General features: G+C 36.2%; 1 protein-coding gene across 6 annotated transcripts in view; it reads right to left on the bottom strand.

Annotated features, from left to right (window-relative positions):
- Positions 1–12,998, bottom strand: part of srek1 (splicing regulatory glutamine/lysine-rich protein 1) — a 60,213-nt gene extending 47,215 nt beyond the window's left edge. For 2 of the 6 annotated variants that reach the window (XM_039758663.1, XM_039758657.1), the window contains exons 1-3: positions 12,726–12,998; positions 4,295–4,428; positions 1,076–1,191 (exon numbers count right to left, since the gene is read on the bottom strand). In XM_039758663.1, the coding sequence (XP_039614597.1) occupies positions 1,076–1,191; positions 4,295–4,428; positions 12,726–12,853 (378 nt within the window). In that variant the 5' untranslated portion in view covers positions 12,854–12,998. Of the gene's footprint in view, positions 1–1,075; positions 1,192–1,582; positions 3,016–3,869; positions 3,943–4,294; positions 4,429–12,725 lie in introns of those variants that run through there. The other 4 variants (XM_039758658.1, XM_039758661.1, XM_039758659.1 and 1 more) reach the window with 4 other exon arrangements.
- Between the last annotated feature and the right edge of the window lie 747 nt (positions 12,999–13,745).

Raw genomic sequence — 13,745 nt, forward strand, 5'->3', positions numbered from 1 at the left:
TTTCTGATTTATTAATTAAACCAACTGTATTTTGTTCAGTGAAAAAGAGAAACCCCTTCCTTCTCAAAGTATAGTAATTTTTTTACCTTCTGAGTACAGAGTAGGTGGAGGTAGAAAGCTAAAACAGGTGGGTCCTCAGTTATGAAAGGGTAACATTCCTGTGAACATTCGTAACTAAATGTATGTAAGTCGGAAGTTGCGCTGAAAAATATCTGTTAATGCTTTCTTTCTTATTTTAGAGAAAACAGCTTAAAACTTAAAAATAACAGTGAAACATGACAGGCGAAAGGGGGTGTTTTTGGAAAAGTTCAGTGGATTACCATCTGACTTTATGAATGTATGCTTTAACCTAACATCATCTGTACTACCTACAATTCATATTAAAAAGAAAACATTTCAAAATAATTCTTTTTGGATTAACTTTAAAACTAAAACCTCAAAAAAAAAAACATACAATGCTTAGTCAGCAGATTAAATATCAGTTTCAGTTTTCTCAAAAGAAAAGTGAAAACATGGTGCCATACTAAAACTGCACCAAAAATTAAAGGCACTAAAAAAATCAGTGAAGGAAGAAAAGTTCCTGCAATGAAACACTAGTCTCTTAAATTACGGTATTTTCAAAATGAACCCTAATGAGAGTTGCATGTGTGCACAAATTTCAATAACCTGGTGTTAAAACAATACAGACCAACAAGTACAATTTTAATAAATGGTGAGGACAGTCAAATATAATCACAAAGTTGCATCATGCTCTGCAACAATACAATAATGCATCAGTATAAAAAATATTTCCTGGAAACATTTTTAAGTGAAGTATTTTTATTAATATTCTAAACTGCACTAAATTACTGCACGGTTTGTGATACTTACGTGACCATTCAATAAAAACCCAAATGTTACCAAGACAGAAATAGAATTAAACTGGCTATGTACTTAAAAGTACAGATTGCAACAGCCAACATTGTAAATATGATTGTTAACATCACCTGAAATAATTCAGTCACAACACAACTTCAGTTTAGAGCAAACCAAATATACAGACATCAATAGAAAGTTCTGGTGCAATGACACTTACAGAGGAGAGTGGGGCTGGAGCTGGTATTGGTAACAGCCCTGCTCCTGGTATCAAACTTGCCACAGTAGTGGCAGGTGCTAAAAGGGACAGGGCCTTGGCTTCTTCTGGGATCTTACCTGCAGGACAAACACTTTGTTAAATAGTTGCAGTGGTTCAGACCAATTTATTATGTCCTTATTTGATTTCTCAAACACCCCAATAAATCTGATCAAACTCCTACTAAACTAGAACGTAAGGAGCTCAAATAAGGACACCATCATTTAAGTCAAGAAAAATGAAACCATCCTCACTTTAGCGAGAAACATAAAGGAGGACTTATTTCACAAAAATTAAATAAGGTACACATCCATTCTACCATTTAACTAAGAATACCTTTTACACAAGAACTAATACATGTATAAATTACCTAACGTAAAAAAATAAAATAAACTGTCAAATTAATAGATTTACTAACAGGAAATGTTTTTTCCCTTTTTTAAGATCTAAAAAAAGAAGAGAATTAGTTACACTTTGAGCTATGGGTCACCTGTACTGGACACTTATTGGTCATGAACCATACGATATCAAGCATGGACGCTTTTCCCAGGCGATCGTTTCGCAGTGTTGGAAAGATGTGTAACACAAGACAACCGTTCATGTTGGCTGCATCACTAATAGCACACAGAACATCAGATACAGAAAAGAAGAACATTTTTAAAAAAAAGTAATCCCCATAAATAGCAAATAACCAAAGTTTTCAAAAACAATAAAACAGAAGTGCTTTACTTTCTTTAACACCCCACCCATTCCAAATTTAGTGTTCTGGGGATCTGTTTTATAAAGTGCCAATTACCCTGTGCATGCATACCAGTAATTTTAATTAAAATACAACCAAAAAAAAAAAATAAACAAAAAAAAAATCAAAACAAAAAGAAAAAAAAAAACAAACAAAAAAGGAAACCACACACCCCAGTGATTAAGTAGCACACTTAGCAGTGCTTACTACCTAATACCTATAGTGGTCACAAATACAAATCACAAAAATAAGTGAAAAAATAAGTTCAAAAGCTACAGACAAACATTACAATGAAGCATATAGCTTTATGTTACATAAAGACTTAAAACCTGTGCTGTTCATTAAATAATTTATGCAATTAATGCGAACATAAACACTGATATATTTTCATTTACACCTTGTGAGGGCACAGAAGCTACAGCTGCAACTCACATTTGTTTAAATAATTTGAATTTAAATAAACTAACTTCATAAATTACTAGTGATAGATAACAAGGCATGCAAGAGATCACCCCCACAAAAGATCACCTTTAAAAGGTATCTAAAGAAAGTTTAGATTTGACCTTCCCCAATAATGTATAATATCTTACCCAGAAGTAGCAGATCAGTGTTTAACCTAATGGTATTGTATACAAAAGGCAAAAGCATCTCTCTTTCACATAAAAGAACTTATCAAAATAGTAAAGTTTAAAGGCATTTTAGAGCTAAATCTTACCAAGAGACACTACTTTATCTGTTCTTGTGTGGTTGCAGTTTTTAACACCTGTCTAAAGACTATTCTTATAATTCATTTATAAATTAATTTTCAAATAAGCTTGTTTAAAAAAAGAAATAAATAAAAAATAAAAAGACTGGTATATTTAGTCAGGGAACACATTTAGGACCTTAAAAGGACAGAGCCTAAATCGATATAGAATATTATTTTGAGAGAAGTAAACAAGGGACAAAATAAAATTAAATCAGTGGAGAAAAAAATAAATAAAACAAAAAATAAAACAAAAATAAAAAATAAAAAAAGGGAGACAAGGTGTCCATCTTGAAAGGTTTCAGCTGCTATCCTCCCGGTCACATTTCCCATGAAGATTGCGGCTGGCAGCGGGTTTAGTGGCATGGCAAACAATGCCTTAGGCATGTGTAACAGGTCTGCCTTGGCCAGTCTAGTCATCTGATAATGCACACATAATCACACAGAAAAAACATACAAAACCAAATTAATAAATTTTGAAGCCATCTACCATTAAATGTGGACAATAAACAAAATAAAAAAATATCAGAATGTAAGATGCTATCCCTTCTCTTCAAAATTGTGTTTTCTGTTACAGATTTTTCTGATTTACTGATTTTTACATTTATGACCCTCAAACTATACATGCATATAGAAGAAATTGTCTAATATCTAGGGAACAAAATCCCTAGCCTGAAACAGGCAATTCATAAGTTGTTTATTCAGTAGAATTTGCATAACAGTAACTAAACTTTATGACAACAGATGCTTGTGTTAAAGGCAATCTGTACACAGAAACAAACTGAGCAGTAATGATAGGTTGCATAGGTGATGACTTTTTGCCAAATTCAAAAACAATCTCGGTACAACAGAAAAAGAGCAGAACCCTCTGTACACATACAGTAGTTCCAAGACAGACATTAGGTTTCAAAAGAATGTCATGCTCTTTGAAATTAACACAAAAATGAAAAAGCATCTGATCAATAACATTTAAATAGCTCAGTTAAAGCAGACGAGTAAATAGTTGTCTAAAAGCAAAGTGTCCTGTTAATTTAGAGATTCTAAACATACTGCATGTATTAAATCAACCCTTTTTCAATATAAAAATCATTATGTGGTATACACATTCTCTGACAATGTTAAAATAATACCAAGCACAAAAATTAGATTCCCTAAAAACAAAACAAAAATTAATAAAGGAGAGCATTACTTAATTACCATGACTTTTACAAAATTGCTAACATTGCCATGTGTTTACCAAAATAAGGTTTTATTATTTTTTTAACAACACCTACTGGATTCCTGGAGTTTTGTAGTTCTTTATCTGGAATGTACAATCAAAGACATATGATCCTAAAGGAAACTGAGCTTAAAATAAAATGCAAAAGGAAAAATAAATAAAAAGTATGTTTAAAAGGGATTTTTTTTTAATTTTACAATGGTACATTAAATCTGCAGTCTACTCATAAAGAATGGAGAATCATCCTCTTCCATGATGTTCAAGTCAGTAATAAAATGTTTAAAGCAATAGATGACCTGAACCACTAAAATCACACCACTTGTTTAGTTGCCATTACATCCTACAAACTAATAATGCAAATATACTGATGGATTCCAATCAGTTCTCTGCATGTGAAATACATGTTTAGACTTTAGTATTAGGCAATCCCACAAAAACAGTTAAGACAATAACATGCGCATTTAAGTATTTCGTACTCACCTTCTGCACATGGCACCACTATGAGAGCTCTATCAATAAAAACGGTGTTGGTTAAATGTTGGGCCACACCAACACTTGAAGGCTCACGATATTTTATGTAGCAAACTTTAGAAGTAAACGGAAGAGGTGCATTGCTGCAAAACAAGAGGAAAGGAAATTGGTAAGCAAAAGAGACTTCTATCACCCATTCAATCATTTTAGAAAACTCAAACTTTACAATTCACAATACATATCTGTAGTCACACTATCAAGGATGTACCTTCAACTAACCCCGAGTGCTGCAGCAAGAACAGGAGATTGACACAGCAGAGTATTTTTCCACTGGAATATACAGCTAATTCATGAAGTATTAGGATCTTTTGTGCTATTTACCAAATTGCAATATACTTTGTAGATAGCTGTATAACAAAATGCACTGCTTCTCTGCTACCAATGATGGCACATGGAACCACTGACTGGCAATCACTATTCCAATATAAACATTTCTGTCCATGTTTAAGTCCAGCATTTGGAATCATTTTGACTATGATGATGTTAGAAGAAAAGGAGTATAAAATTTCAAGCATTGGAAAATGGAGGATAAATTCAAACACTCTGGCCTACTACATGCTAGGCCACTCGCAATTATGTGCCACTTTTTTTTTTTTTTTTTATTTATTAATTTTATTACAATCAATACATAGCAATCAAGTTTTTACAAAAAAAAAAAAAATTATGCTAAGAACAGATCGATCCCCTTGAGAGAGAGAGCAAGCCAAACGGTGTAAAATTTAAGGCTTTTAAAAATACCTAAATCAACAAATTCTCTGTGCTTTATAAAATCATTTCAAAATATTACTGATTAGATCCTGCCATGTTTTGAAAAAAGTCTGCACAGATCCTCTAACTGAGTATTTGATTTTTTCCAATTTTAAATAATATAACACATCAGTTTCCCACTGACTTAAAGAGGAGAGTTTGGGTTCTTCCAGTTTATCAGAATAAGTCTGCGTGCCAACAGTGTAGTGAATGCAATCACAATTTGTTTGTCTTTCTCCACTTTAAGCCCCTCTGGAAGAACCCCAAACACAGCTGTTAATGGGTTAGGAGGGATTGTGAGTCCAAGACTGTCTGAGAGGTAATTAAAAATTTTTGTCCAGAATAATGTTAATTTGGAGCAGGCCCAGAACATGTGACCCAGTGAGGCTGGGACTTGGTTGCAACGTTCGCAGGTTGGATCATGCCCTGGAAACATTTTGGAGAGTTTTAGTCGAGACAGATGTGCTTGATATATAATTTTAGTTGTATAATTGTATGCTTTGCGCATATGGAGCTCGAGTGAATTCTCTGCATTGCTACTTTCCACTCCTTTTCTGATATATTAATTGAGAGATCTTTTTCCCAGTGTACTCTTGGATCTTTGAAAGGGAGGGATTGTAAAAGGATTTTATATATTGCAGAGATGGAGTCTAACTCCTTGAAATTGAGCAATAATCTTTCCAGCGTGGATGAGGGTGCAAGATGAGGAAAATCTGGAAGGTTCTGTTTAACAAAGTTCCTGATTTGATGATAGTGAAAAAAATGTGCAGCTGGAATGTTAAATTTGGAATGTAATTGTTCATAGGATGCAAAGACGTTGTCTATATAAAGATCTCTAAGCAAGTTAATTCCAAATTTTTTCCAGATATTAAAAACTGCATATGTTTGTGAGGGTTGAAAGAGGTGGTTCTTTTGCAGGGGTGCCATTATAGTATATTTTTATTATAGTGTTCACACACTTAACATTCCAAACTTTGCTTGCACATTTACTGTAAACATGATATGAAATTGTACAGCATAATGTGTACAATAAGCTGTTATTCATTAACCAGTACATAATGCTTCAGTATTCAAAGAATTGCAATTTTTTGTGAAAACGTCATTGCAAAATGACATGTGCCAAATACATGAGAACATATGTTTCAGCTCTCAGCACAATCAATGCATAATTATACATAGTAAAACAATATTTTTCATTATTAAATTACTCACAAGGACTTATCCAAAACTAATTGTATATGTGGTAAAAATGTGTGCTGCATACTATAACTGAGTATTTCAAGTTATTATTGTGGAAGCTGCTTGAGAGCCAATTATATAATTAAACACTTATTGAGACAAAGGTTTTTGTTTATGAAGTGCAACACTGACATTTGTGCATATAGGAACATGACTACAACTAACTTAAGTAAAATTAAGGGGAAAAAATTAACTTCAATACTTAATCATTTAAAATATTTTTTGAAATAGATTATCTTATTGTAGACAGCCATAAAATTTAATTAATATGTAGTGCATCAATGTTGTCTATATAGTCAATAGGCTTTGCACTCCTATAACCAACTTTACAAAATTGTTCTTTCATGTACAATGCATATTTATTTCCAAGTATTTTTCCTACATTGTTTGCTTTTCCTTTTCATTATACATTCTTTCTTTTGTAGGGTTCAAAAGGAAACTTTCAAGAAGTCCCAGATTATTAAACTGGGTTGAAGTAAAGGACTGAAAGTAAAGACCGCATAGTCAACGAAGCAGCCTGCTAGGGCTGAATAGCCTCCTGGGGTAGAATATGTGGGGTATAATGCAGACAGTAAAACAGGTACAGTTGTGTAGCTGGCTTTGACATTTCTTCCTATCTCCCATTAAGAAAAGAACCTAAGAAGTTAGTTTGTAGCTTCCGTGTTCGGCATCTGTCACAGGTCATCTGATAACAAGATACACAGCAGCTCATAACCATGCTGTTTGGTTTTCTGTTGGAGGTATATAATCAATAATACCAATAAGAATTCTTTAAACAATCAATGTCTACCAGTGAGTCACTCTGGATTGATCCGTGATGTGCTGGGTCAACTGCGTCTCTTTAGCTGTAGTGTGGACAGTTTGCCCTTATAAGCCACGAGACTTTCATCGATGTTGACATCGCGGTCTGAAATGTAAACTCTCCGACATTATGCTACAATGGCCTGGTATATCTCAAAATCTTCTTAATCTTGGGTGCTGGATGGGTATTCTCATCAAAGTCTTCATTGTTGTTAAAGTGCGGATATTTCATTATTAATGAAAACCTACACTCGAACATAATTTCTCCAAAGAACGGTGTTGCCAAAATTTTGTTCTTTGACCAGTACCATCGCTGCACAGGTTTCACTACAAGTCCTTGCAATATCAATTAGCCTAAAAAGGCCCAGATATCATCAGCAGGTACTGGTTCCCATCTTTTTGAACGGACTGTTCAGCATAACGATTTGTCTTGGCAACAATCCTGTTGATCATGTCATCATCGAGGAATAACTTCAGGTAAGTGAGGGGATCTTGGCTGTCAAAGTCCACTTTTATTCCTGGCTGCTCCACAAAATCAAAACAAGGTGGTCCTGGTTTATTTGAAGCAGGGTCAACAGACAGCCAGATGCGAGGGTCACTTTTGGATTTATCAGAATCACTTTCAGGCTCGGCTCACTGTCCGTTTCAGTTTCACAACCTGTGGACAAATTCACTTTGTCATCACTGCTGATGAGAAGCTCCTCAACATCACTGCTTGTATTAAAACATTTCTTAGGAGATGCCATTATTAGAGGAGGTTACTGATCACACTTACAGGTGGGAGAAGACACAAAGACACCTTTGCCCATGTGATATTTGGACGTAACGGTTAAGCAAGACCCGCCTATAACATTGCCCAAGTAATGCTCGGGACTTACACTGATGGCACTTTTACAGCCCGAGTGATTCTCGGTTCTAATGCTTACATAAGACGCCTCCGTACAGTTGCCTGAATGATACTCGGGACTAACGCTATTAGCACGTCTTCCGCAACTCTAGTTAATGCTAAGGAGGTTAAAATCTTATGAAAACGACAAATGTTAATACAGAACAGAGAAAACCAGCAAGTATATTTCTGCCAGCTTATGTTAGAAAAAAGTAGATTCAAATAATGATTGGCTGAAGGCACTGAATTAATCTCCATGAAAGTACTGTATACTGTAGCAATCTAACAAGTATTTTGGGAATATACCCTGCCTTGCACCCAGCGCTATTAAGATCCTCAGCTCCCTGCATAAGATGTGCCAAACACTCTACCATGAATGCATAAACCATTACATCTATGGTATTAAAAAAAGAAAAAAGAGAGCAGCTGCAATACCAGTAGCAATAAACTTTTACCTCTCAAATAAATCACATTTCAGTATAATTGGTTACAAATTATTAGGTTAAAAGGTTTTTGAAAATACTCATATATATATTTGACAAAAGCATTAAAAATAGTCTAGGTCATGGAGTGTCATCTGCCAGAAGGAAGATGTATGCATTAAATAAATACAGAATATGAAGGAAGGAAAAACGAAAACCACTTGGAAAACTAGCGCAGTACCCACCCACTCATGCTCTGCTATATAAAATGGAAATAAATTCAAAAGCAGCAAAACAAACTGAAAACTACGATCATTCTTAGCAGAAGTCACTGGTGATTCTCAGGACTAAGAGCTGTAAACAAAAGTAAACCTTTATCACAAGAGGGGAAACAATTAAAACTACCTAATTGCTTTTACATTACAGTATTAGGGGAGCCAGTGCATCCTCCAACAATGCCAGTCACAAGCCTGGCATCATTCTGCGGGAGAATAGAGTTTGCAGTATTAAACACTGGCAGGCACACTGAGCTACTTTATAGATACCAATCAACTTCAGTTCACATCGTCGGGATGTGGGAGGACAAGTGAATGCATCAATAAATCTGCTCAGAGAGCTTGGGAATTAAAAACCCTGGCCTGAGGCAGATTTCACTGGTGCTGCTGGTAATTGTATATTGGGCACTGCTAACCACCTAGGCATGATTCTGGTTGAAGTTTTAACAATTTCTCTGGACTATAGCATTTTAATATCACACACTACTTTTATAAAACCATTTATGGATACAGGTTTGCAGAAGTCTAAAAAAGGCTCAAGTCCCCAGTGATTGCTGTAAAGCATACCGCAGCACGCTATTCTGTGGGGTAAAATTAGGGTAAAACTAGAATAAGCTTCAATATCACTTGCAGAAATGACATTTTTCCCCCATGTCTCAGCATATTAAAACCCGCATTACATCCACCAGGACACCCTGCCATTCACCCTCAATGTATGTCTGATCAGCCTGGGAAAATCTTCAGGATGCTACTACAAAAAAAAACTCACAATATAAGAAAAATAATAGTGGGAATTTTACCTCTCTTAAAAAAAATGTTATAATTCACACATATTCATTACTTGGATCCCTTTAAATCACATTCAAATTTTAAGTTCCATTTGTCATTTCTTCCTTCATTATTTTAGCATTTTTTTTTTTTGTTACATTGTATTAATCCCCGAGGGGGAAAACTGACTTTTCGCACAACACTTAGAAAATTAGAACACAGGGGCAGCCAATGTACAGCATCCCTGGAGCAATTTTCTGGTTAATGGCCTTGCTCAGGGCCCAACAGAGTAGCATCTCTTCTGGCAGTAACAGGATTTGAACCGGCAACCTTCCAGATACCAGCTCAGATCATTAGCCTTAAAGACACCACTCCGCCTTAACAACAACAGGCCATCAACAAAAAAACTGCGACTAGACAGCTAAAACTATCAACACTGAGTAAGGAACTAAGCTATTATATTTTGGAAAAAAAAATAAATAAATAAGAAAAATAGAAGAACTCAGGGCATCAGTTCAGGTCCAGCCCAGAAGCCTCATATATAAAGCTTGCATATTGATGTGGTATAAATGTACTGCTGTTGTATTTGACTTGAAAATTCTGTGCATGTGGTTTTTGTTTTTTGATTAAACAGGCCAAGGTATTTCCAAAAGTGAGGGTGGCAAAACTGACAATGATGTCTCATCTGACTCGCAGGCCATTAAACTGCTGAGCCATTCACTTGCCAACTGTTTATAACCACAGCAGTAGCCGGTTTAAAGCACTATCACTTGCACTACATGGCACATGCTGTTTATATTTCCAATACTCTTCCTTTACTTTGGTAATTCTGCACATATACTGATATTATCCAAGTTTACAGGATTATTTTACATAGTGATGTGTATGTGTCTTCTCAATCTACATGCTTCCATTAGGTCAGATTATCTCGGGGCACAACGTGAGCTACCAGAGCTATGCTGATGACACACAGCTGCACTTATCAATAGCACCTGATGACCCTGATTCTATTGATTCACTAACACAATGTCTGACTAGTATCTCAGAATGGATGAATAGTAACTTTCTCAAGTTAAATAAAGAGAAAACTGAAATCTTAGTGATTGGCAATAATGGATACAATGAGGCTATTAGAAATAAACTGGATACATTAGAATTAAAAGTCAAGACGGAGGTAAAAAGCTTAGGGGTAATTGACTGTAATCTGAATTTTAAATCACATATTAATCAGACCACTAGGACAGCATTTTTTCACTTAAGAAACATAAGTAAAGTTAGACCTCTTATATCACTGAAAGATGCTGAGAAATTAGTTCACGCGTTTGTTTTCAGACGACTAGATTACTGTAACGCACTCCTCTCAGGACTACCCAAAAAAGATATAAATCATTTGCAACGAGTGCAGAATGCAGCTGCTAGAATCCTAACTAGGAAAAGAAAATCAGAACACATCACACCAGTCTTAACGTCACTACACTGGTTACCTGTGTCATTCAGAATTGACTTTAAAATTCTGCTTATGGTTTATAAAGCCTTAAATAATCTCACCCCATCTTATATATCAGAATGTATGACACCTTATATTCCAAATCGTAACCTCAGATCCTCAAATGAGTGTCTCCTTAGAATTCCAAGAACAAAACTGAAAAGAAGTGGTGAGGCGGCCTTCTGCTGCTATGCACCTAAAATCTGGAATAGCCTGCCAATAGGAATTCGCCAGGCTGATACAGTGGAGCAATTTAAAACACTGCTGAAAACACATTACTTTAACATGGCCTTTTTATAACTTCACTGTGATTAAAATCCTGATACTCTGTATATCCAATTCATTATAATAACTATTCATGGTGGCTCTTCAATCTGTACTAACCCCTATTATCTCTTCTGTTTCTTTTTCCAGTGTCCTTTTGGTGGCATCTACTCAAAGCATCCTGATGCTCCAACAGTGATGGACTAAAAGCCAGAAGTCTACATGACCATCATCATCAAGTCCTTCCGTGAGAACCCTAAATCCAAAGAGGACTGTTTCCTTTATGTTAGGTAGATTGTCCAGAGGGGACTGGGCAGTCTCTTGGTCTGGAATCCCTACAGATTTTATTTATTTTTTTCTCCAGCCGTCTGGAGTTTTTTTTTTTTGTTTTTTCTGTCCTCCCTGGCCATCGGACCTTACTCTTATTCTATGTTAACTAATGTTGTCTTATTTTAAATTTCTTATTTTGTCTTTTATTTTTCTTCATTATGTAAAGCACTTTGAGCTACTTTTTTGTATGAAAATGTGCCATAGAAATAAATGTGTTTGCTGTCTGCTGCACTGGATTACCCCACCACACCTTGTACCCCAGTACGATATGCACCTCGGGGGGTTTGTTATCCCGGCATACGTCAACTAAGCGACTTCTTGTGGCCCTTCAGCGTCTTGGTCAGGGTGGGAGTGCAAACAACAAGTTTACTTACTTGGGACTTCAAAATAGTCCAGAAGCAGCACAGCTTGACACAAATCATTGTGTGCGCATTTTATAGTGGAACAAAAAGAATTAAGATATTTTAATTTTTAATAAAAGCCCATCGACAATGAGAACATACTAATTTCACTCAATCGACAGCTCTACATCGTGATACAATATTATTACAGATTAACCACAATCCTTCCCTGATACAATCAACTGTCTTTTGAAGTACCGAAACTGCACGTGTATTTTTTTCTCATCCAAAGACCGACCTCTTATTTCCAGCGAACATGATCTTAAAAACCTTCCGGAAAACAAAAGAAAAAAGTATCACCCAATGCAAACCAGTTACTGCAGAAATCGCACAATGAAACGGAGTTACGCTCTAAAACATCTTTTGTAAAATGGCGCACCATATGCAGGCCCTTAAAATCTAACTGATCGTGGAGCAAAACAACCCCAATTCGTATGACTACGGCGTACACGTGCTAAACAAGGAGCACCACATTATTATGGACAAGCACGAACGTCTTTGTTTTTTTTTTTCTACTTCTGTAGCCTGCTCCCAAATCCCCTATTGTATTCAGCATTTACACCAGACTCTGCGTTTTCGAAATAAAAATGACACAGTAAATACCTCACGGGTGAAAGTACCGCCTTCAAGTGCATATTGCGCTATTATTGAATTTAACACCCTTTACTATTTCCAACATTACAATATTTGCACACGACCCTGAAAGGCCTTCCAATCCTCGATGATTCCTAACAGACTAAAGGACACTTTTCAACACTTACTCCGGCGGGTACAGACGCAGCTCCTCGATATCGCCAAGGAAGTCGAACAGGGTTCGCATCTGCTCGCTGGTCACTGCCGGGGAGAGATTGGTGACCTGAATTACAGCCGTACCAGGAATTCCGCTCATACTGCTGTAACTCCAAAAAAAAAAATAATATCAATAGTTTACAGCAAGAATTGCTAAATTCCTACAACTCGGGCCCGCTCTCGATGTTTTACGAAGACAATTTCTCACTCTCCGCTCCAGGCTGAACATAACAACAAGCCACCTGACCATGTCGCCTCTCCTCCACAGCGCCACGCGTGGTCGGGCGGTATTACTGGCAGCGCTCCACCTCGGCGGCGAGGTAAGAGACAATGGCGGCTCCAAATTCACCGCTTTATTTTGTAAATAAATATATCATTTTTAAATTGCATTTAATCCTGTACTTTGATGCGTTTTCACAACTTTATTTTGGCTGATTGGTGTTGCTAACAGCCATTTTAGTAGCTGGAGGAGCTTGTACTGCAGATCCTGGGCCAAAACAACATATTATGGGAGGACTTGCGTTTTTGTGTGTTACAGACTTCTTTTGCTCGCTGAATGAAACCGTACATCAGCAGTAGTAGTAGTAATAGTAGTAGTAATCCTAGCAAAACCAGATTAAAAAAAAAGGAGGTTACTGGACTGGAGAGGGTAGTTTAGCTTAACAAAAGAATGAAAAAAGGAAGCTTGAACATTTGATATAGGGTCATGTTTCTTTTTTCTGCCACTGTGTATACAATCTGTGGCATAGCAATAGATTGTGCAGATCTTAGCACAAGGGCCTACAAGCTTGGGGAGCCCACTCGGGTCCACATAGATTAAAAATAAAAACTGAATAACTTAAATCACTTAAACAGTTCATTGCGTTAATAATTCACAGTTTCAGTGGCATGTTTGCACCATCGCCAGGTAAGTCCAATCCAATCCAATCCATGATGATATTACGTATTCGGCAGGCCTACAGTTTACACGAAGAGTTCAGAGGCTCGGAGCC

The sequence above is a fragment of the Polypterus senegalus genome, chromosome 7 (genome assembly GCF_016835505.1).
Source record: "Polypterus senegalus isolate Bchr_013 chromosome 7, ASM1683550v1, whole genome shotgun sequence".
NCBI classification, from domain to species: Eukaryota; Metazoa; Chordata; class Cladistia; order Polypteriformes; family Polypteridae; genus Polypterus; species Polypterus senegalus.